At 44.3% G+C, this 25,987-nt stretch overlaps 1 protein-coding gene across 1 annotated transcript in view; it reads right to left on the bottom strand.

Moving 5' to 3' along the window:
- The window catches only part of PKHD1 (PKHD1 ciliary IPT domain containing fibrocystin/polyductin), a 263,656-nt gene that overhangs the window by 173,460 nt on the left and 64,209 nt on the right, over positions 1-25,987 (bottom strand). Inside the window, exon 35 of the mRNA XM_052810279.1 lies at positions 3,703-3,853. Within this exon, the coding sequence (XP_052666239.1) occupies positions 3,703-3,853 (151 nt within the window). The remainder of the gene's footprint in view (positions 1-3,702; positions 3,854-25,987) is intronic.

The following is a 25,987-nucleotide window of genomic DNA, read 5'->3' as shown; positions in this document are numbered from 1 at the left end:
GGGTTTAAGGACTAGTTGATGCCATAGACAGAAAAACAGAAGGAAAAGCTTTTTCCTTCTTTCAGCTAATTCAAACCCAGTCTTTATCAGCAGTGACTGAAGCACTAGTTATTTGACAACTACTTATGCAGGTGTATCAGTTAATATTTGATGCTCTTTGCTAATAGCATCAAAGCCTAGGAAAAAGTCAAGCAAAATACAATATCTGGATACTGTTCTCCCCAGATCTACTCACAGGACCCATTCTAGGCACAGTCTGATCAGAGCGTGGATTACAAGAAATTCAGAATACTGATGGATAACCATTGCTCTTGTGACATGCATTCAAGATCAGACAATACTTGACAATGTCATGAGTATCTTTGGGGCTTGTCAGTTCTCTATTTTTTTTTCTGGGATCTCATGGTTTGGAAAAAAAAAAAAAAAAAAAAGAAAAAAGCCCAGATCAGCTGTGGTATTTTGGAAACTGAATACACCATTTTTAGAGGCAGAAACCACAGCTAAGGTGGGTCAGACCTTTCTGAAAACCTCAGCCTGGAGTCTGACCCTGGAAGAGGGAATTGGCATGCTGGTTTCAGCAGGGCTGCTAAGATGCAGCAATGACACAAACGATAGGGGACAGGAGGAACTGTGGCAAGTGGTACTGAGGCTTTTCTAGAATAGAGGCCAAAGCAATCTTCTCCATTATGCCTGCAAGGATGGCCATCTCAAAATTGCCATTGCAAAGGCAACTGGACAGTTGGGGATCTTCAGCCCCACCAGAGTATACTGGCAGCATCACCCCAGAATTCATCCCCAAGGTACTCCTGAAAGACCAGGGAGCTTTTTTGGTCTCCAGACCTCCCTAGAGCACTATAAATTCAGACAAAGGCAATAGCACATGTCTGAGGTATCAACCCATCAAACACAAAGGAGTTACTCCAGTGTAAGCTCTGCGCAAAGGAAATTTCCATCTGTCCTGGGTTATCATAAATATTTCCATACTTGTGATGTTGGGATTACAAAAATAACTGCAATCTGCTGAATATACAGAGTTATCTAAAATCTGTCTATCTTGTATCTCTTCCCCAATCAGTATTGTCTGAGCAGTTTCACAGTCTGGCTATTAAACTTTCCACTGCCGATAACCACGTGTTCGTGCTCCTCTTGTTGAGGAGGAGGTAGAAACTGCTGAGCCCCCATGGCAGTGAGTGGGACCCAGCTGCCTAATCCTATTTCTCTATTGCTTTGGCCTCCAGATCGTTGGCCCAGACAGTCAGGTCGCTACCAGAACCACCATGTATTTGGCTATATGTTAATACACCCGAAGCAGGGTCACTTGAAGGCTGCACACGAAGCCGACATCCTTGTTATAATACTCTTTAAACAATTTCTACAACGTTGAAATCATAATGAGACAACGCAGGGACAGTATTCAAAATCCTCATGATGTCCTGAAAAAGAGGAATTTCAGGAAATAGGCCTGTAAACATGTGCTGGGTTTGCTGGATACAGCACCAGAAAATGGGCAGTGTCTTTGCATAGGAGTGGACTCAGTAGCATTACAGCTTTTTTTCATCTGTAAAGTCTGTTAGATTTTCAGCTTGTGAATGTACAGACAGCCCGATGCTGAGTCATGAAAGCCAAAGGGAGCAGAACTACAATTTAATCCCATTCTGCAGCTCCGACTAAGAAAAACTCTCCAGCTAGAATAGGAACGGGTTGCCTCGATCAAAGCACATATCTACACCCACCTACAGGTTAGGGGCTTATTGTCATGCCCATCTTGCAGCTGGGGAAAGTTGTCAATTATTTTACATCCTCCCAGACTCAGTAGTTGCTACTCTAGGGGGATCACCCAACTGTGATTCATCTTAAGATAGGTATCTATAATACCCAAGATGAACAAGTTTTTGGTGGTGTGCATTTCTCTCTATCAATACAGGAGCCTAAACAATCCCCCTGAGCTGAACAACTTAAAGAAAGGTAAGGTTAGAAAAGATAAATCTCAGTCTCATATCAGAGTAGGTCTCAGCGTGTCTTGACTCCAAATCTAACCAAGGCTAAACAATTAGCAAGAGTGGGGGTGGATGCAACAAGGAAAGTTCAGCAAAGGTGAAGCTCAGATAATCAATTACTGTGTAGGTTCCTGCTTCTAAAATGTTTGGTCCCTATGTTTGGCATGTAGCAATGCAGAAAAGAATAGCATCTAGAAGACTTTAATGCTGCTTTCCTAACTGAATCTACATTATAAACCAAGCTTCTTGGAAAATATGATAAAGGGGAGAAATGATTTGAATGTCAGATGAGCCGAAGCCATAAAGATACTGCTCCAGACTTCATTAAATTCAATCAGACCTCCGTTTGCTTCATGAGTGCTGACTCATAGATCAAATGTGCCTTTGAGTAGGCCCAAAGTTCAAAGGGTTTCTGCTGCAACGTTGTGCCCCAATTCTTCACAAAGTCAGAGACTGAGCCCCAAAATCCTCATCGAGATTTGCAGCCAAAAGTCTCAGAAATCTGGGGCTCTGACCTTTCTCCTCTACTGTATGTCATAATCACAGTGAGGTTAAGAAGAATCTTGCATCACACAGATTTAGTATTTTCACTGGGGAAGGAAATTGTACTAAAACGTTTCACATTTTTTAAATCTCAAATTCTTACTTGATTTTTTTTTTTAAAAAACAGGAACGATGCCTGGGGTAACAATTCTTGAAAATCTCTGAACCTAGGCTAAGCAAGTTCGATCTTTCTTGGAAATGTTCTCACAATAGGGATAAACTTGCAAAGATTTTTCTTTATAGAAAGATCGTGCAAAGTTAGATTAAAGTATAATTGTCAAATACATGCTTTTCATCATCATCTCAATCAAAAACTAGTACCTTTAACATCCTTTTAATATAAAATAATTTTTACCAGCAAAGAAGGTCCAGGTCCTTAAACATATAAAAACTCCTCTTTCCATTTTTTGAGCTCCATTTCAGCAGAGGCTTACACGTAGGCTTAACTTTGAGCAAGCAATTTCACCAGAACAACTCGTCCACTTAATATCAAGCATATGCACAACAGTTTTCACGACCAGGACCTAATTTCCAGGAAGGAATATTTCTGGCACTGAATTACAAGTAATTTTAATTCTTACTTTGACACCCACAGAGATACACCTCCAGACACTTGTGCTGAATCCACCCCAGGGTACGTGAACCCTGCAAACCCAGTGTTTCCCCCCATAATTGTGCTGGGTTATTTATTCTCCACCAGCCGTGCTCTAGGATCGTGGATTATTTATTACATTTGGTAGCTGTGGCCCGTAATTCTGTAACATCATTAATTTTGTAAAGGCTTTTGCAACACGCTCGCCTCAAAGATGCCAAACAAAACAGAGTTGATTATTGTTATCAGCGCTGCCATTATCACTGAACGCCACTCAGGACAGCAGCGCTTTCAGTAGCTGGGGGAAAGAAAAACAAAACAAAAAAAAAGCCTTCCTACTCATATTGTCATTATGCCTCAAACAGCATAAACGATGCCTTCTGCATACATAATAATTAAATGCTTCCCCCGTCCCCCATCACCGCCCTGTTGTATCTACCGAGAGCCGACTCAGCCTGCCCGACCGGGTGTCTCCTTCGACGCAGGAGCTGGCCAAGGGAAGGGGAGATCACGGCCACGAAAAACCCCAGCCCTGGAGGACCAAGAGCACTGAACCCCCCTTCTGCAGACCTTTGAGATGCAGCAGGTTGAGGTTGGTGGTGGTGGTCCCCAGCAGCAGGGTCCGGCCTTCTTCTATCGTGACGTTATCGCCATCTCGCGGCTGGTGGCCAGCAGGCCAGCTGGAGTCCTCGTCCCACCGGCCACAAAACTGGAGGGCAAGCTGGAAAGAAAAAGACCCAAAGAAGTTCAAAGCTCACCCCTTCCCACCCTTGAGGAAGCCAGCTTGCCAAGAGCACGGCGGAGGAGATGCCAATGCCATGCCAGCTACCTTCCCGGCGGGACCCCGCGGAGAGCGAAGGGATGGAGGGACGTTGGGGTTGGAGACGTTCTCAGCCTTCGGAAACGCCTGTCGCAATTTGGGGGTTGCCCCTTGTCTCGTTCTGGTTTGGGTAACGAGGGGCTTGCTGCAGGTCTGGCTGCGGAAAGTCCGCAGGTTTCCTGGTGTGTGTCTCTCTCTGCCTCCCGAAAAGCAGAACTGCACGTTAATTCCTGGCAATGTCATTAAAATAGCCTGAAGAGTTTGGAATTAAAACATCACGCTAGATGGGCAATATTTTGCTTTACAGGCTTTTTCAAAAGCTCTCCTGCCACTCATCTGCATTGAGAGCGCCATTCCTCCTTTCAAATACCTTTTTGGCTTTCTCAGCTTATCCAGTATTATTATTGCCTCTCCTTTGATGGCTTGCACATCAGTTCCAAATAAAGCACTGATTAACTTGAAAACAGCAAATAGACTGACTCACGATGAGCAATGGCAAAATGATGCCTGCTTGTTTCGAGTCGTGGTTCCTCCTCACCTCTAAACTTTAAGCACGCATTTTGCAGCGAAGGTTTGACCTATTCCTTGAGGAATGTGTGCAGATTTTTGCGTGGACATGTGTGCACAAGTGTGGACATAGGCATTCGTAACATATTCTTTTGGACTCACATGTGAACTAGCAAGAACAGCCCCAACAGATCTGTGGTGGGGGGCGGGGGCGAAACCAGACATGGAAATATTTGTGGTCCTTACTGGGTTGTACTAATCAGAAACAGCAGTGGAAACAATAATCTCAGTACAAAAGCAAAATACAGTTACTCCATTTTCAATCAGAGCACACCACGTGCATTAAAGGTTTTGCTCTGGAGCTGCGGTTTAGGTGAATCAATACTGGTGGTGTTATGATAGTTATTCTTTCGACTGTGCTATTGTCAGATTTAGCTTTATGTGCCTGATGTTTTATACAACATTTCCCATAGCACCTAGAGCAGTCAGATAACTATTATATGGTGACTACTGTCCTAATTATTACCACCAGGGAATGGGTGTTGCTTCCCAGGCTAAATGATACAACTGGTTTATGTCCATCCTGTCTGTAGGGTATGGATGCTGATATTTTCTACCCTCTGACCCATTCTATGATTTCCCTATGAAGGGAATTACTTGGTTCAATTTAGACTGAAGCCTGGGACTACATTAACACACACACAGTGAAAACATCTGGGGAGCTAAATCTCTGGCGTCAGAGGGAGTGAACCACTTCATCATTACAGAAGTACAGATAAGCCTTCACATCTGTACACAACTGTTACAGAGAGTACAATTTCTCCATGGTTGCTAAATGTAATAGGACAAGTTTCATCTTCATTACTTGCAAACATATATTTATATATTTCAGAGATTTAGGACAAAATTCCAGCTGAAAGGATAGATGTCTTTATCTACTGTCTTTCCAGAGAGGTTGTGAATTACTCTTCACTGATAGTGCTTTGAAGCAGATTATATACAATATATAAGGGTATACAATAGATCCACTGAAAAAGGAGCTAATTAAACTTGTTTTTATCTCAGAGCAGGGGACAGAGGAAGGTACAGTTCATGGAAAGGCACACATTTCACAGATACATGGCTTATCAAGCCAACTGTAGCACAAAATTACAAATTCCATAAATTCCTGTCTGGCACAAACTTAACCAATGCTGCCAGCAAAAAACTGCATGATGCAGTTGTGAAATTGTGGGATCCATCAGAACATTTTGTTGAGAAGGTTTGTTAAATGGCTTAAAGTCACTCTGACATCACTCTAACCCTCTGAAGCCACTTAGAAGTCTCCAGTTAACTCTAATGGCAAAGCAAGGGTGTAAGGAATATACCAGGTGGTTGTTCTTGCTAGCACCAAAAACTTAGTAAGCTGTTGATAGAAGTCTTGCAAGAATTAAGAAGATGTCCTGGTTTTGGCTGGAATAAAGTTAATTTTCTTCTTAGTAGCTGGTATAGTGCTGTGTTTTGGATTTAGGATGAGAAGAATGTTGATAACACACTGATGTTTTAGTTGTTGCTAGGCAGTGTTTATACTAAGTCAAGGACTTTTCAGCTTCTCATACTGCCCTGCCAGCAGAGGCTGGGAGTGCACAAGAAACTGGGAGGGGACACAGCCAGGACAGCTGACCCAAACTGGTCAAAGGGATATTCCATACAGTGTGACATCATGCCCAGTATATAAACTGGGGGGAGTTGGCTGGGGGGCACCGTGGCTTGGGGATTGGCTAGGCATCGCTCAGTGTGTGGTAAGCAATTGTACTGTGCATCACTCGTTTTGTATATTCTAGTTGTAGTAGTACTATTTTACCTTCCTTTTCTGACCTGTTAAACTGTCTTTATCTCAAGCCACGAGTTTTACTTTTTTTTTCCCCAACTTTCTCCCCCACCCCACTGGGGGTGGGGGAGTGAGCGAGCGGCTGCGTGGTGCTTAGTTACTGGCTGGGGTTAAACCATGACAGAAGAATAAACTCCTCTTCTGAATTTGACTTCTCTTTTATTTAAGATCGTTCCCCTTTCTAACTAGAAAACACCCTAGTTCTTCATTTAAGGTTCTCTTTATATAACATCAGTGTTTAAGCTACTCTTGCTAGGTTTCTGCTGTCGCCTCTTAGAAGACTCCATACCCATTACGACTCCATACCCATTCAGTTCTACCAATACCCTCTGGCATAAAAGCTAGTAGCTCATACATGCCAGTGTAATAAGGCACAAGAAATGGTTGAAACCATCTGGGAAACCATCCAAAGAATGTAATTCAGAAAAGATACAAATATGCTGAAACCAAGCACTCTGTTATTTAGATGATACATGCGTCCACAGTAAGAGGCAGTTCCTGCACCATCAACTTAAACAAAGACGGGCGGATTTTATTGCTCAGAAGAAAGTTCACTACCCAAGAATGATTACACAGAGGCAGAGAATGAGCTGGCCAAGGTCATAAAAATCGCTATTGTTCCACCCAGTCCGTACCTAAAGGTTTCCAGTGAGAAGATGCCTGGCTTAGTCTGCTGCCATGTGCACCACGTGCATGCATGTCTTTCAAGTGATTTCTGATTTGTATTCTTTTTTTCTTTTTATTTTTTTTAATAAAAGTAAAGAGATGAACATCAGCTAATAACACGGGACCAAGAGCTGCTTATAATCACTTGCACCATCCTTGCATTATCATGGAGAGAAGAAATTTAAAGAATCTGTCTGAAGAGAGAAAAGGTGGTTTGCTCAAGGAAAGTACTTTAAATTACTACAGCACGGAAGAATGTACGGGGGGGGGAGAGGAAAGGCAGCTCTGTAGGAATTGAGGAAAGACATCGAACTGATGGAGGGAAATGAGATAGCAGAAGATTTTATTTGGTGACCCTTCTCTTGCAGTCCTACACACTTCCCTAACATGAAAGAGCACCTCCTTAAGATCTTTGAAAGAAGAAGGTGCGGTCTAGTGCAAGGCTAGTGAAATGGCCCACTGCCCTGAGTCACAAGTACAGTTTGCCTGGACCTTGTGAATCCCATAGGATTAAGCTTTCCTCGTTTTCCAGGAGAAAAGCACAGTGCAATCTCCAACTGTAATGGACTTAAATTCCTTTGCTGAACGGTGGTGGCTATGCCCAGTTCCTATTAAGCAGCCCATGGTAAAATAACACGGACTAACACACACATAACCTAACTGCACATCCCTCATCAAGCAGGGTGGGTGGTAGACTCACGGGTCTAGAAATCCATGCTCTCATCTGGCCCTGCTAGTTTCCCTCCATATGATCTTCGGGAACCTCCTCTGTTATCACGCCTGTCTTGTCTAGCTGCCCCGTTATCAATAGGGGACAGGTTGTAGCTCGCGCTGACCCTACAGACACCAATACCACTGTCTCTGCATGCTAAGGCTGGCATGGGGGACTTTGCTGCCTTGCAGGCTGAGCATGCTCTTACAACCACTGGGCTGGACCAACTCACTTGAGACCCCGAAGAAAAAACAGTGAGACAGCTGTCTTATCTCTCAAAGGGCTGTATAGCTGTGTCCTAAACATCTGCATCATGCAAAGACTCCAGCTTCTTTCCCACTGTCTGCAGCTGAGCAGGATAAGAACATCCCCCTCACTGTTTTTTCATAGAAGCAAAACTTTCCTTTTCCATATTTTCCCCTGCTTGGCACCAAGCATTTGACCTATGGTGTTTAATTTAAACCCTTCTCAGTAAGACTGAAGAGCAGCAGCAGCTGCAAGCACCAGGGTCATGGCTAAGCGCCCATCCCATGCGTGCTTGTTGAATGAACCGGGAGGAACCCGCAGAGCCAAGGAAAACTGCGCATCAGCAGCTGGCAGTGGCTATTTTCCTCCGGTGCTTTTTCCAGCTTCAGCACAGGGCACAACAAATGTCAGGGAGCTTGAAAGTGAGGATGGGGGAAAGAGGAGTTGGCATAAACCAAGCCCTGAATGGTGAAGCTGGAGCTGGCTGGCTGCAGCTGCGGCAGTGAGGTGGTAGTTTCACACTCTGCCTTCAGCGTCTACCAGATAGTTGGAGAGATGATTCGGAGAAAACGGAGCTTATGAGACCATAACATCTCTGCATCCATCTGTGTCGCTGTCAGTGCTGACGCTTGAACATGGCCAACTTTTCAACTAAGCTTAACAGGAGGAGTGAGAGGACAAAGATGCTGTATTCCTGCAAGGTTCATGAAAATCAATAGCCAGATTGAGGCAAGAGACTCTTCTGGTGTTTTCCCAGAGGACACAAGTACAGCATGAATTGAACGCTTAAAATGGTCACCCAAACTTCTGCAGAGTGTGCCCTCACATCAGACATCCATAGGAAACCCCACCCTGGCAACATTTCACATTTTGAATCCAGTACAGCAGATGACACTAACTCAGTAGGGAACCAAACCTGCAAAATACAGGCAGAAACCCCAGGTGGGTGTCTGGGAATCCCTAAGGAGCCAGTCGTTCTTCCTGGAGTACCAAAGAGCATGAGGACCAGGGAGGGGATCTGACACGAAAATTCAAGGAGCGGAGTCCTACAATATCGTCCCACCTCTGACTCCCACTTGGTGTGGGTCATGCACAACTCATTGAGCCCACACCTTATGTACCAAACCCATAGCTTGTGTGTAACACGGGTTAATTTTGAGGGATATCAACTCCTTCCTCCATTAGCGCTCCAAAACAATGAAAGAATGATGTAAAGATAAAATGATGTTTTAATAGCACACAATAAGTGATGCACCAGCTCCTTGTAATTCAGCACATTATCCCCTTCCTCCCTGCTGCACCTCCTTTGTCCATTTTCAGGCAGATTTCTTTCCATTTTATGGTTTTAGCTGCTGCTGTTGTCAGCCAGCCCAGGCTTGCCTTTATGTCAGCCTTTGGGGACATGATCTCTTGGTACCAGTTTCTCAGCTTGTGCCTGTGACTACCAGGGCTCAGAAACAGCAGCAGCAACTGCAACAAATGAATAAATAACAGTGATATACTTGCATTCCCACACAGGCTGACAAACAAGTCACAAAGGGAAAGGATTGTAAGTGACCACTCCTTCAATGTTTGGTCTAAATTTTTGTAAATAATAATCATTCTGCCAACACAGCACAAGTTTATCTGGTGATTTTTAACTCCCTCTTCCCCAAAAATGCAAGGTTTGGGCTTAAGAGGGTTGAGAAACTCCTGTTTAGACACACTATAGATTGTTTGATTTCACTTTGTGGTAACTTTACAATTTGTTTGGTTCGGTGGGATTTTTTAGAGTACTGAAAAAGAGGATTGCCAACAACCGTTACAGACACAAAGGCAAGAGCCCTCATCCTCTGATCAGAAAAAGACAAAAAGTTTAAAACCAAACCAAGAACCAGCAGTGTAATTAAACGCAGACGCTGCTGCTTGCTGCTGTGCTCAACACTCTCTCTTCTTTGGGCAGTGGGTTTCAGCTGAGGGTTACCTGCGACATGGCCACAAAGAGAAATCTGAACTCAGGCGGGTTTTCCCCCCAGCTCCACCTCCAGCAGCCAGCTTTATCCTTTCCCCCAGACACATCCAATACGACACGGAGCACAGTACTGCTCCTGCACGACAGCAACCTGCTTGCACATGCAAGAAACTCTCCCAGTTGCTTCTGATGATCTCTAGCAGGAGGAAGGTGCACCCTTCCCGGCACGCACAGCCGCGGACAAGCAAAGGTTTCGAATCGCAGCAAAGATTGACACCCACAAGGTAGCCTTTTCCTCCGTGCTGACAGATTGCCATTTAACCAGCAAGTACAGAGAGCAAGTGTTCCTGTCCTCAGTCACCACGGAGAGACAAGGTTAACATTTTAAGTGATGGAGTACAGCGTATATTTCCTCACGCCGTAGACCCAGGACTCCATGCCACATTTGAAAACACTTTAATTTCAGTGATGGATACAGGGAGCTCACTTTCCAGGCTGTGAACCCTTGACAGCTCCTCAGTTTAATACATCAGGAAAAGATTTACACCCCTCACCCAACCCCCATCCACCTGAAGGAAAGAAAAACGTATATTTGGGGGAGAAAAAAGAGGAGGGGAGGTATTTTATTACTAGATGTCTTTTACAAGGGAAGTATTTTCAGCCATCTGCTCTAATTATTCCTCCTGTATTGGCCACCATCTTCATGCAACAATAGAAATAATTATCTCCTCAAGGGCAAAAAAAAAAAAATATTTACAGAAACAAACAAAAGTTGATTATTTTTAGCTCCTAGGGAAAAAAGAAACAACAAGCTACTTCTTAATGAAGGAGCAATTAGGAAGGTGGGTAGAACATCTATAATTAAAACAGACAAATTGGTGCAGGCTCCTCCCTCCTACACATACTTGAAAGGGATGCAAATGCATGTTATTTGCTAAAGTCAGTGGAGTTAGCATGCAAAATGCTGCCCAGTGCCCAAAGAAGGTGAACCTGCCTCCTGGCATCATTCCCTGCCTCTCCTGCTTATAGGACCTCTAACCCTTTGCCAAATTAACTGAAAAACACTCACTACAACTGTAAAGTCATAGAATTTTAGTTGGCATGGATAGGTCTTCCTCCGTATAACCAGCATCCCTAAGTATGATAGGACACTCTTTCATCCTGCTGTTATAAGAACAGTCTCCTGTGTGCACTTCATCACTCAGTATAAAAAATGTCCTTTTTTTCTATATAAACCAAAAAGAGGACTTTTGCAATCATCTTTTCATTCCCAGTAGCACATAAGGATTTTGCTGACAGAGAGAATGAAGGCATACATACAGCTTCATGGGAAAGGCGAAATAGGGTCGTCCCAAAAAGGACAGAAAATACCTTACATTGTGCAAAAACAAGTATAAGCAGCAAGAAAAAACATTCTCCCTACCAACGGCACAGCGCAACACCTTATTTTGTAGAGAAATATATGAATTTAGACTTCCACACAGAAATGAGTAGAATTTAGTTGGCTGTGCTATGAAATCAAAGAAGGGCCAAGACTGAAGCTGGTCAAGTCTAATAACGAATGCAGAAGTTCCCAAGGCTTCTCCAAGCAGTCTCAGGACAGAGGGTACCATCTAATGCTCGTTACAGGAGTGCAGCGAACAAACACCAACTGCCAGGGAAAAGCTGCAAACCAGCACACTCTACTCTAAGCAATTTCCCCCCCATTCCAAAAAGGCCAATTTTCACTACGGAAAAGCAAACAAGACAGAGATTAAGAGTTACCAGTTTTTGCAGGGTTTCTCTTGCCCATGCAGCAATTTCAGAGAAGCTGCCTTCAAACTTTAAAGTAACCTATACCGAGTTTCTTCGGAAATCAGAGTACCAAAGCAGTCTAGTGGATCTTACAATGTGATCAGCAACCCCTTAAAGGACTTTCATTCACATGCACTTCATTACAGTCCTTCAACTTTGCCATTGATTGAGCGATTTCCAAGGAGCTTTCTAAGCTGGATGCGAGGGAGTAGAAAGTAATGAAAAGAGAACCTCTGGAGAAGTTTGCAATGGACAGTCTATTCCATCCTCTTAGTAAAAGCACCACATTCACCTCCGTCATTTCTATTTAATCTGGTTCCATTTGGAAAGTCCTTTGAAAAAGAACATGGCAAAACGGGGAGCGTATTTCAACTTCTCTAATTTCTCCCAGCCTTCCCTCAGACAAAAGAGACAGCTTCTTGTCTCCATCAGCTTCAGACCTTGAGAAATTTCTCACCGAGGTCAATTCCATGTGATGATGATCCTGAAAATAACATGATCTGACCACTGAGGTCCTTCTCTGAGTGCCAATATTAAGACAGTCCCTGTTGCCAGTTTAGCAATGAGTAATAGGATGGTAGTTTTTAGATGTTGGTACAAACTGCCTTGGCAAAACAGTGAAGAATTTTACTAATGGTCCAGAGGCATGAAAGGAAATTCCCCGCAAATTCATATCACGGCAGAGACCATCCATGGTTAACCCAACTGAGCAGTTAAACCAAAAGCGGACAACAAAGGTAGATAGATAATGGGACCATCTTCTTCCAGTTTATGAAAGAAAGGATACAAAAAATGGCAGGAAAGTTGTGCACTGAGAGTCTGTAGCAGGCTTCCAGAGGGAATAGGAAACCAAACTGGGTTTTCCCTTCTGAATTGGCATGCTTGGCATGATTGCCTGTGATAGAACAGGCCTGGAATATAACACAACAAACCCTTTCCAAGGCCACAAGGTGATATTTTTATGACTACCTGCATCATCTGGTGCTAAGTAACTTCTCTTTACCCTTTACTCCAGCTTTAAAATGCAGGTGGTGTTATCCTACGTGAGAGCCACATAGCAGTTCCTTCATTAATGACTCCCACAAGCACTGATACAACAAGGACCAGGACTGGGCATGTGGCTGGACATGCACTGCACTATCCAATATCTTTATTTCTGATTGAAACTACCTCTACCTTGAGTTAAAAAGAAAGGATTACTTTTCCTTTTTTCTTTTCTTTTTTTTTTTTTTTAAATTTTAGCTGTCCTGCAGGAATCTTTCTGACTCCTGCTGAGGTGCACAGGCACAAGAAGGGAAGAATCTCGCTGGGCATGTTCTCCACGGGACTGATGAATGACCCTAGTCTCTCGCCAACTATTACAGGATAAATCTGTTTACACACAAAAAATTGACCTGGGCTGGTGAGGTGGGACTAGAACCAGGAAACTGGCACGTCCCAGAGGTAAAAATGCATTTGCAGCCAACAGCATTAGTAACTCAAGACCATAAACAAGCCACACTGTCATTAATTACTCAGACAGGGGCAGCCGCAAAAGCAGTAAGAAGACCCAAAAGCCAACTGTAAATAGTTCATCTAGCTGATTAGTTCAGAAAAAAAATGAGTGGGCAGTTTCGGAGGTCAGAGCCCATGGCACAAGTCAGTCTCAGGCCAATTTGCAACTGGACAATGGCATGAGAAACAGCTTAATTCCTGTTAAAAGAAAAAAAAAAAATCCCCCCAAAATAAACCAGTGGAAACAGTCAAAAAACAACCACCAAAAAAAAGGCTTTTCCAGCAGGGGAGTAATCACTGCAATTTCCAAGCACAGAAGGTAAGGCTCTTTGCACCAGAGGTATTTAATTAAGGACATAGAGTATTAGTTAGCTCTAATGGTGCTTTCATAGGGAGGGCACTGAAAAGACATCGCTCTTGTCGGGGGCTGCATGTCCCAGATACAGCATGTGTCAGCTTCCTATACACAGGCAACAAAATTCACCCAAATACAAGGTAAAATACCAAGTAACAGGGGGATATGAGCAGTATTAAGCCACTCCATAATTAAGCAAACCATGAGACCCATGGGAAGGTCCAGGTCTATTTACCACACTCATGTGAGTCCCAAAGTGTTGTTCTTGGGTCTCCCAGCATCTTTTGAGGGTTATGGTGGGAGATTGATTCTATAATCAGAAATCTCAACTTCAAATATTAAGGAAAACACCCTGGAAGCAGAGGAAATGTCTTGGAACACATGAAGAGAGAGCCCTGTTTCACAAAACGTAATTTTTCTCTAGAGTAACTCTGCTAATTCACAAGAAGCTTCCTAATGTTCATTTATGGCCTGATATTCAGAGACAGTTTATTTCAGTGGAAACTATCCCAGTGCAGAGTTTTAATCGCAAGCCCAACTTGCATGAAAGTCCTGTGCATGTAAACACATCGGGGAACTCAGTGCAATCTTCCAATTTAGATACAACACGACTGGCTTTTTCCTTTCCAGAGCACAGTTAAAGGGCACACATAATTTACACATCTTTCTAAACCAATGATTTCTCAAAGGATGAAGGCTTCTGAGACAAATTAAAAATGGCAATTTAATGGTAATGAGAAAATTGCAACATCGAGTTGTTTACACAAGCAGAATAACCAAGCCTGGTATCTGTGTTGGCCTTTGCAGCATACACTGTGCAAATATTGTCTCACAATTGAATGATCTTGACTTACTTTAACTAATCCGAGAGCAAATATTGCAAATGCAAAGATTAGCTTAACAATTTTCCAACCACCTGCAGGAAAAGAAATCAAATTACATGCCTATGTGTCAGCAAGAAGGATTTCTGAATGAGCACTACAGTAAATGGGGCGGGAGGAATGAGGCTGGTCTACCCCAACAGTGTCAGTGGGGATCTGATGATGATGATGGGGTCTTTGGATCAGGCAGGAGAAAAAAAAAAAACAACATTGTGAGTGTCCCAAATCAGCTGCAAGGGCGGGCTGGAGGTCAGAGCAGTGGTGTGAGATCCAGCCCCTGGCTTTCACACAGCTCCTGTGGGGACGTAGGGAATACAAGTGAACTGATACACAAACCGTCTCCACTGCAAACCGGGTTTGCCAGAGGTTTGCAGTGATTTACCAGGCAAAGACTGAAAAGTGCTTTGAGGAGGGAAAGTGCTGCATGTAGGCAACAACTTGGCATTTCCTGTACCTAAAATAAATCATACAGACAGCAAAACCACACAAGCCAAGGACAAACACTGATACTGCTGTCTATGCATCCACATCTCCTCAGCCAAAGCTCAGGGCCATTTAAGTGACTGTAACTGGACACATTTCTTCTATTCTTCTGCTACAAATTTTTTTTCACTATTTCATTAAGAGGTTCAGCAATGTCTTGAACAATACTTCATTGTCATCGCAATATTGCTCCACTCAGAACATTTTAAGCAGCACCCAACTGAAAGGTAAGAGGCTGCGTAAGTGCTACTGTTGTCTTACCACCTGTATATCCTCTCTCTCAAACAAACAGGATGATGCTCACCCAGCCATAGCTCCTTCCGTCCAGAGACCCCCAGAACATGATGGAAGGAGGGACCTGCTAGGAAAACTATAGGTCGTGATCCCTGTTTTGTTGAAGGGAAAAGTGATGTGCTTGCTGATACCTTGTGTAGCAGGAGGGCATTGCTTCATCATGCCGCAAGGAAAACTCATGGTTGACTGCACCATGTTTGCTTTCTGCTGAATCACTGCAGCAGCTTTATCAAAACATTTTGCCTGATTATTTTCACCTGTTTAAAATGTATTTTTAAAGTAAATTCCACCTTTGAGAGGGAGGACCTGAATGGACACAAAGAAATTTCTTCGGGCTATACAGCTTTTCTGTCTCCCAGGGTAGGATCTGATGCAGTCCGGCAGCGTTGAAAGTTACTACTCTCTGAAATCTGCACCCTTGCTCCAGTGCAGTGCCCTGCACGGAGGTCGGGAAGTTACCGAAGTCTTCACTTTATCTGTCAGAAGCAAAGTCCTAAAGGAGGTTAGAGATGAACTGCCTCAGCACGCTTTAGTAGTAACCATCTCCCTCAGCGCTTGGAGCCAGGGTCTGGATCCAGCTACTGAGCACCGCCTAAACCAACCCAGCTAACTTCACCGAAACAGCGTAGTGGTGTGTGTTCAGAACAGCACGGTAGCGCAAACCAGCTGGTCCGAATCTGTCCCCCAAGGCTGCCCCTGCATTGCAGGGCTAGGAGCAGGTGTAGCGCAGGGGTAAGGCGCTTGGCCAGCAGCGGAGGCACAGTCAGTTCTCTAAGGTGCATCCTTGCCCCTCGCTTACGTTGCGCTATGGGGGGGGGACACACAGGATTTGGGACTCCCAGAAGCTGCTGAGACCGTCCGGCTCCTGCAGGAGTGGGTGGCAGCAGCCAGCAGTGCCGGTGGCAGAATTCTGCGATGGAGACTGAAAGGCGGTACTGGGGAAGCCTGCACTGCCCTTTCAATCCTGTACCTGCCCAGCAGGGAGAGAGTTTCACCCTACACGGCTGTTATTTCAGTAATGCAAGCTTTTTAAACGGCTCAGCCTAATCTGCGAGCTTTCGGAGTCCGCTTTCAAATGCAATGTCCTGTTTAGTTTTAGCACATCAACAACATGCTTTCTTAGCCTATCTATATGCATTATCTACTGCTGTAATGTATCATGTACTGAACTACAGCATCATTACAGGTAAGTGCTCAGGTTTAAATGCAAACATAATTGCATAATGTGGTACAGCCAGGAAGAATAATGCAGGAAATAGAGCCAGCTCCATCTGATAGTGCAATCTGACTGGAACGCCGGCCGTTCGGATCAAACGCACAGCCCAGATGGGGCAACCAAGAATAAAAGTGCTTTGCAGTATCTTTATTGTCATCATCAAAAACACTTATCTGCCAGAAAGGTAAAAAGGTGAAGATGAGCCTCTTACAGAAAAGGTCACATAAGCAATAGGGTAACACTGGGTTATGATGGCTAGGAAGACGTCACGCCGTAGCAAAGGCTACCTTTGCACTGTCACTTTGAGCTGAATTTGCCAAGTCCTAATGGGAATCTGATCATTAAGTGGCATTTAGAAGACTGGGAACACCCATGCTATTTCCCTGCAGTCAAGGGTGTCTATTTAACTGCAATAAATCCAGATAAAGCCTCAGACCCTACTATGCAAGGAGCTGCACAAACATAGGAGAACATTCCTGATGCAAGACGCCTTCCAAATGAGGACATGTCTACAGAAGATATGTACACTTTAATACATTTATTTTATAAAGCTAAAATTAGAACTGATTCTCAATGGAACATCTATTTAATTTTCTTTTTTTTTTTTTTCCAGTAGTTTGAGCTCACAGCGGCACACGATAGGCAATTTCAGCAGGGGTGCAGACAGCACTGCAACATAAGCCAAAAGGCAGCTGAAGTTCATTTAGTGCACTTTGTACCGAACCGCTATGCCATGAACGACTATGCCTCCGCTGAAGAGCAGCATCACACACATTATGGGACAGTAACCACTCTTGTCATTTCAAGAGATTTTAGCCCAAACTTCATTTAAATCAGACAACAAGATGAGAGAGTAGCGTGAGAGAGAGTAGCCTCAACTAACAGGCTGCCCTCTGAACTGAGAGGCCTTTGAGTTGAAAGCACAAACTGCTGCTGTTTGAACTATAAAGCCATCCCTCTGTCTTGCAGGGCTGTAACAGCTCATCTTTGTCGGGAATGCAGATCCCCTGGAATTATGTACACTCCGTGGCTTTCACTGTTTGCCCTCCCACACACACATTTGTCTGCCTGTTAATCGTTTGGCAGGACATAAAATCCAGGGTCCCTTTCCCAAGGACCCTTTGCTGGCACATCCTTAACCCAACATCTGAATGCGTTCAAGCACTTAAGGGTGCAGATGGGTGCCTAGTAGCATTTTCCAAAGGCAGATTAGAATTTGGGGACAGATGGGCACCGTACTAGGGTAGATACCCAAATGAAGATGCACATACAGGAGATGGAAGTGTCTCGGTCCAAACCCAAAAAGACCTGTCCACTGCTAGCTATCACCACCTGGAGAAACTTATCCAAAATTGTTACCCCATGGTACCTGCCTTCAGGTCCCTCAGGTGCCTGGCAATCCAGCAACTGCCTCTCCCGGAGCTGAAAATGAACGTTGGCTTGGGGCCATGCCGGTGACCAGCGACTGCAGTCCTCCCTGCATGGGAAATCTCAATTTCTGCAGCGTTGCCTGGGCCACCTTAGCTTTGAAACCATGTTTTTACCTCCGGTGGCTCCATTCTCTCACTCACCCCTGTGCTGACCCCAGTAAGGCTCCCAAAAAGGCACTGCAGAGCAACACCGACTGCCCGATGATGACTTCTGCACCAATTCGTTTGGCACAGGGAAGTTCAAGACCAAAAAGAGCTGAGTCCCAGGAAGAGGTAAACATAGACAGACAGACCTTGGTTGAGTCATCCCTACGATTAATCCAGAATTGTTTCATACCTCTCTACCCAGCTTTGCCTAGGTCAGTCTGAACACCTAAAGCCATGCTGCCTTGCCGTGCATGCCCTTGTGGGCTTGCTGCTGAGCTCAGGGAAAATTTCTCCTCAACACTGAAAGCAAAAACTGCATCTTCCACTCACCAAACACATGTTAAGGCAGGAGGAAAAAAGGCAAACAAATGAGAATTAGAGGGTGAAAGAGCAAGAGATTGTGTGTGTGTGTGAAAGAGAGACAACAATAATCCCTAAGTGGGTGAAGCTGAGCCTGACCCTTGATCAGAATCACAGACCCAAAGAAGATGTGTGAAAGCAGGAAAATAAATCAATAGGCAAAAGGGCAATCTCTTCCTTCAATTTTATTTGAGGAAGTCAAATTTACCGAGCTCCTCACAAAGCGTCTTTGGCTAAAATCACCGCTAATGAGCTCTGACATTTGAAATTTAACTGAATATGAGGTAACAGCTCCCAGCCCTGCACCACCCATGAAGTTAACTGGGAATATTTTGTTAAAGCCGTAGACGGGCTAAACTGACACTTTATTGAGAAGATGCAGCGTTCACGGGAAAGTGTTTATAACATCTACTTCACCTGATGCTTCCCTGCCCTGGGATGTCTGCTTTTCTTCACGGGGACCACAGAGCGCTCGGTCCCCTCCGCTCCTTCCCATCGCTGTCGTAATTATTTGCTAGTTTTTATGAGGTAGCCTTACGATCCCTTAATGAAGTCCTTTGCTCTGCAGCTATTCACAAGGACAGATTGGACACGAGGGGCTTCCACTTACGGAACTGCCAATCAGGGGAGTGTACCCAGCATTTAGCAAGCAGTTGTTAAGTCAGTCTATCACCCGGCTATTACAGACGCATCATGAAAACAGCTTGTTTTTACTGGCAATCACATAAAATTAACCCTTTCCTTAAAGACAGAAGGTAGGCTCTAGTAGATTGTGTCACAGTGCTTGAACACGCTGGTTTTTCCTCCTGCTACAGCAACTATATTTTTAGTTTTTTAATAAACACTCTCTGAACTGAAATAGTACAGCAATTCCTTTGTCCTCTAACTGTACACCTGGTTCACATTGTTCAGTCTGTGAAAAAACTTGCGATAGCAACAACAGTAACAAAACCGGAAAAAAAAAAATCAAACTTTAAAAAAAAAACAACACAACATATACTACTCATCCTTACTCTAAAGTCTGTACACAGAAGAAATCATGATACAAGATGATTGTCTTTCTATCTCTACCAGTAGCTTACTACAAGACCAAACTTTTCAGGTTTTTGTTATACTCAGATTTTACCCACTTTTTTGCTAAATGAAGCAAAACCCAATTGTCCCCCACACACACTCTATCCAAGGCTTCTTCTCACTTCTTGTGGACTGGATGGGAAGCCTGATCCTGCACTCGTGGCTAGAGGACAGGCCAGGTACCAACCTCAGCTCTTTAGAGCTACATCCCTACAGAAATGGTGTAATCCAGCACCCACCTCGCACCGAATGCCATAAATGACAGAGGCATTACACCGGGTTCAGATATAGTCTACAACCTAGCAGAAACACTGTAGAGACAGAAAGAGAAGGAGATCCTACTCCTCTGCAACCCATGGCTAATGCTAGCCAGCCCACCTGAGTTACTGGCCCATATCCTGCCAGTGCTTACCCAAATAAGTAAATGTCCCTGAGAACTCAGTGGCCTTGTATACAGGCAGCAAGTTTTTCTCCTGAATAAAAGTCTGTGAATAAACTGCCAGTAATTAGGAGTGACTCGCAGGAACATGGAGCCACCACGGCACCTGACACATACCAACACACATGTAGGCTCAGCATTTTGGAAGACTAAATCCGAGCAATTTTGATGTGGATGAGGAAACGAGGTCATTGAGGGGGAGGTTTAAAATTTCTTCAGAACTGGGCATTCACGTGTCAATCAGGGCCTTAGTGTGGATTTAGGTGCCTAAAATGAAACACCAAAATAAAATAAAATAAAATAAAAAGCCTCCGATTATTGCTCAACTCTAAAGGAAAACCCACTCCACCTCCAGATCTGGTGTTTCAGTGCTTCAGACCAGGAGCTGTCTCCAACGCCCTGGTCAAACCCAGTTCTCAGTCTTGGCCACATGTTTTTGGTGGTGCTTGAAGAGCATGAAGACAACATCTCCATCCATGGTCTAACCACATCAAGGGCCCCTCCAACGGTCCCACTCTGGCCAAGTCCACGCTACTAAAACCTCCCAGCTTTCAAAACAGGGTGACCACATGCCCAACCCTTGCAGGGTGACAAACCAGGCCCCAAAACATTTGGGAAGTGGTTGTAGGTCAGCCAATGCCTCTGCTACATAGAAAACTCCTGTGTGGAGCACAAAGTCCGCAGTAGTGTTCTGTTTGGTGTTGGGGAAAGGACACAAAGTCAAATGGTGATGCAAGTGTCTAAAAGCATCTTCAGCCCGCATCACACCTAAGGAGGGGCCTTCACATACGTTAAGCCGTGTTCCAATGCAGAAGAACAAGTCTGGGCTATGTGTGTCTCCAAGGATCTCAGGCCCTTCCCAACTAAATTCAAGATGGGGAGATAGAGAAGGCTTCCCTCTGACTTCACCCAGAGCCCAAGGCCGTGCACTGGCCCCAGCACGGACGCAGGCATCAAACACTCCCGGCCCTTTCCCCCAAATCAAGAGAGAGTCCCGCACACGAAAAACCAGAGCCATGCTTTCAACCGCAGACAGTCCTTCCCCCTCCAAAACCGCCTAAGCGCCGAAGTAGTCAATTAAAGTCTCTGTCATAATTAAACAAGAAAGTGGCAGCAAGACTCTGTGCAAGAGCCTGGGAGCAAGCAGAGAGAAAATGTGCCCACAGTCCCTCAGGAAGGCTTCCCCGCACCCTCCTGACCTTAATTCCAGCCTTCCCTTTGTGCGGGAAGGGAAAGATTTGCTTTCTGTTCCCCGGAGGAGTGCCTCCGAAATGACACTTTTCACTCTGAATCTGTGTTTCTCATAAGGGTGGGGAGCAGGAATAAATGGAGGGGGGTGAAGGAAAATGGTTCTCATTAAACTGAGCCATGCTCAGTTCTGATTTCACACGGGTGTGTTTAAATGCGAGTGGAAAGGCTTTGATGGGCTGTGGGTTACAGGGGACTGGCATCCCACCCGGGCCATAACTTCCAGCGCACCTCTACCGCAGCAGTATGAGTGATGGAGAGAAGAGAGCTCCCTGAAAAAACACGTATAATTTAGGAAGCAATTTCCTCAGAGACACTGGAAAGATGGTGGGATTGAAAAACAAAACAAGAGGCTGTTCAAAATGGGGAGGGGGGGGGGTGGAGAAAGATACAGTTCAGTCCTTCATTTTTGATCTGACAGCAGGAAAGGAAAGAGTTAAACCTCAAATCAGGAAGCAAAAAGTTAAAGTAAAAGGAAACAAAACCACACCACAAGCACATCTCCTAAATTTCCCATTGCAGCCCAAGGCTGATCCCATTTAAAAAAAAAAAAAAAAGAAAGAAAGGAAAAAAAAGAAAAACAGAGAAAGAGAAGCAATTCTGCTTATCCTTTTCTCACACACCTAGCAGCCACTTTTTTTTATTATTTATTTATTTACCTCCCCCTTTCAGAGCAAGGCCCTTATTTTCTCATTTAGTCCAACAGAGATTGTCCTCCTGGAATGACCTTTTTTTCTCTCCCTCTTCTCCTCCTCTCCTTCTTCCTCCCCCCTCCTTCTCGCTGCCTCCAGGCCATTGCCCTCGTGCCAGTAACTAGATAACACACTCTATCAGAGATTTTTTAAAAAATCATTGCAAAGGCGCTAGGGCTGATAGTGGCATCAATCCTAGCCTGACACGGGCTCAGGTCAACCATTTATCTCTTCGCATTGCCTGTGGTTACTGTGGAGGCCATCTTGGTTCTCTACATCTTAACAACCTTGCAGATGGTACCTCTCCCTGCTCTGATAGCATCCGCACCCCAAGACTGGCCTTGTGCTTTTATTTTTATTAGATTATTATGGACTCCTCCACTTCCTTTCTGTGAGGCTTGCAAATCTTGGTCGGTTTTGTTGCGTTCCCCACCCCCTTCCGAAAATAACACCGTGACCAAGCCAGAAGGTTAAGAAATAGGGAACATGGAGATGCAAGGGTGAGTTTGCTGGGCTGTTAAAAGTGCATATTTATGAAAAATACGCACACAGTATTTTAGGAGAGTTTCATCTAGTCCTACTCCTGGCATCCCATCCTGTGTGACATGTTTATTTTTGGCTACTTGCACTGCCAAAACACCCAGGAGCCCTACGCAAAGCCCAGGACACCGGAATGTCCAGTTCTATCAGGATGCTCCCTAATAAGCTGTAGTCAAAGGAAACTATTCCCCAGCCTCTGTAAAATGTGATAATGATGGCCAATTAAAGGGATCTGGGCTTTTACAGTATCTAAAGTGAGACACAGGAATGAAATATCGTATTTTATTATAATTCTCCCTCAAGTTGAGAAGAGGGGAGCTGTTTTATTAACCCCTACAAACAAACTACATATCAAGCTGGATTCTGCTCTGTTGCTTCCCCTGTAAACTTTTCTGCCCCGAGGTAAGGAGGGTGAAGAAGAAACGCTGCTCTGAAGCACCCTTTAGCATCCATCTCCACGATTACGTGACGCAGGGCGGGTGGCACTGCTTCCCTTGCACCAAGGGGGAGGAAGCACAAACCTGATGGCCCCATCTCTACCAGCACACGGTGCCAGGGCTCAGTCGCCGGCTCCCGCTCGGATCAGGATGCATCCATCCTTACAGGCAGCGCATTTCACTCGTACCCTGCTTAACCACTCTCAAATTATTGCAGTGGTTGTCCTCGCGGGCATTACGGCAAAGGGGAGCACTGGAAAAGGCAGAGAGAGGATTGTTTGCCCTTTCTGGAACTGTTTGGTGCTCGAGGAAAGAAAGGACAGTATAGGAGAAGGAGGGCAGGTGGAGGTGGACAGCCAAAGAACACCAAAGGGACAGAGCATCGGAGTGAGAGTATGCCAGGGCTCTGAAGGCAAAGAAGCTTGAAAGACTTTACCCCACCTTCACCCTTAGGCACTGGTATCCTATTGAAATTACTAGATTTTTGTAATTTTTTTTTTTTTTTAAACAGAAAATACTTATAAACATATCTGACCATAAACTGGAAGCCTGCACACGTCTGCAAGCAGGGGCAACCAACTATGAGCCCTTCACCCTCAAAAATGCACCCATCGAATATCCATGCAATGTGAAGGCACTAAAACGAGAGTGAAAGAGCATCGTGCGTGTACCATGCAGAGCACCAAGACACTGCTGGTCCTGCAAAGCAGGGTCACCTCCCGTCACTTGTAACCCCCACAGACAGACAACACGGATCAGAGATTCGACATCAGTCCTGCTGTGAAAAATAAAGTAACAGCCTTTTATGTCCAGAGTGCCCTCTGCTTCCAGAGAGCCTTTTATGCTCCCCAGAAAGCTGTCTAGGATTTGCCACCTATATAAAGTACCAAATATCTCCAACAGGCAAAATTATCTCATCTTCCTCACCTCCAAATACTGTGGAATCCGGAGAGACGGTAAGTGGAGAAAATAAGGGGAAAAAAAAAGAAGGAAAGGAGCAATTCTAAGATCTGCAGAGGAATCCAAGGGATTTGGAGAGCTAGTCCTGATTACATTAAGTCGAAGTTGAACAGCAAGGGTCTCTTAGGTGACTGTGCATACCTCAGACACAGCCTTTATGGGTTTTTTCCCTTTTTTTTTTTTTTTTTTGCTGAGATGTGAACAAAGCAGTTATCCTGGTATCAATCACCAAGCTAAGCATTCACAGATCCTCAATACTCTAAGCTACTTCTTAAATCTCAAGACCTTCCCTTAATGCCCTATTTAAAAACAAACTAAAGGCAGCACAGCATACCCAGGCAGAGCCATAATCCAGGATGGCATTTTTATCTAGCAAGTTATTTTTTATTGGCCTTCTATTTCTTAATAGGGACCCCTCGAGGGTTGGGTTGCAGAGAATTCACTAGTATACCAGTTCAGCTTCCCTACGACTGACTTAATATACATGGCATCTGCCCTCCGACGAACATTATATCACCCATCTGGGCCAGAGGAGCAGGGGGAGTCGGAGCAGGGAAACACTGCTCAAACAGCATGCTTGCATGATGATTAGGTCTGGTCCAGTGATCCGGAATAATAATCTGAAGGCTCACTAAGCATAATGGGTTCGGAAACATCCGAGCCTGGTCAAACCTTCCCATGAGCATCCTTTACGTGTGTTATCAGTGTGTTTTGCATGTCTCATCAGTGTCACGGTAGCTGACATCTCATTATGCAGCCAAGGTGGAAATGGACAGGTACTGAGTGAGCATTAGAACTTTTCTTTTCCCTTTTATTATTTAATTCATATCTTCCCATTATCCAGTGTATCGTGAAACCGTGAACTAATTAAGTCCTGTGGGATATACAATCAGTGCTGGATTTTTTTTTCTTTTTTTTCCCCCCCTCTCCTTTCAGGAGGCTAAATTGCATTATATACCGATATAAAAATAATTCTGCAACTCTTCCTTGGATAATAATGGAGCAAGTTACAAACACTAATGATGCCAAATGCAACAGTGGGACAGAGGCCTGCTGCTTACTCTATGTGACCTAATTAAGTCATACGGGGGCAAGTACTTCAAATACAAAGTGAGGCAAGGGCCTAAATCAGTTTCTAAAGAAATCCATAAAAGCTATTCTCTGAAGCATGACCAGGCACAGACCAGACCCCAGGAAAAGGCCACGTTGGTGAACTCAATTTTCACGAAGTCTGCCATGCAAGTCGCAGATCTCCAGCCAGCAACCTGAAACTCCTAGAAATTTTGGGGGTCCTCTAGATTCAGAGCTGAGCCCAGCTCAGACTGTAACCATGCAAGCAACAGTTCAGAGATTGGAAGGGACAAAACTTGAGACAGATATTGTGTCACCTTCCAGAAAATACAGCTGTTTTCCCCAGCTGAGGATCCTGCCCAAAAAGGGCTCAACCTGAACAGCAAATTCAAGTGACTGACTCAAGGGAGCAGCATGCACAACATGAATAGGACAGCCAGCATTTTCAAAAAATAACCTTCTAATTTTTGATGGTAGCTACAGCCCAATTTTCAAGCAGTTATGTTGAAATCAGAGGTGGAAGAGCTCTCTTTCCTGCAGAATTAAGCTTAGCCATCACATGCAGATCATCCAAAAATTAAGGTATCTGGAGTTAAGCTCTTAATTTTCATTAAAAAAGATCTTTATATGTATTTATCAGGGGAAAAAAGGAGTTAAAGAAATGGGGGAAAAAAAGCACCTGTGAGGATTTTGTATCTAGGCACCATGATCTTCTAGCACTTGGAGTTTCTGTATATCTAAGACAATAAAAAAAGTTCAAAGGACAGCTACCTCATTAACTCATTGAGAAAAAGTGTTTGTGGTGTTTGCTAATCTCTTCAGATAATTTCAGTGTCCTTGGCTTACACATGCACTCGCAATTCAAACAGACGGCAAGGGAAAACCATGGTAATGTATATAATATATTCTGGATGTGACCAGAAAAATGGAGGATTGGGTCTGGCAACATGTTGTTATTTAAAACCCAACTAGCATAGCTAAGGTCTGATTCCTGGATGAGTTACAATAGCCATTTAATGCAGTTTTTAGTAAAGCTGACACACAGATCCAGGGTGAATTCACTGTCTGGATACTGTTCTGCAAAGTCAGGCAAGAGAAAAATGGACTATTTCCAGTGCAAGGCTCCTGCTGGTCAAAGGCGGCAAATCAAGCTGATAGACATGCTTCT

Source organism: Harpia harpyja, chromosome 15 (genome assembly GCF_026419915.1).
Source record: "Harpia harpyja isolate bHarHar1 chromosome 15, bHarHar1 primary haplotype, whole genome shotgun sequence".
NCBI lineage: Eukaryota > Metazoa > Chordata > Aves > Accipitriformes > Accipitridae > Harpia > Harpia harpyja.
This window is presented reverse-complemented; position numbering and strand designations above follow the sequence as displayed.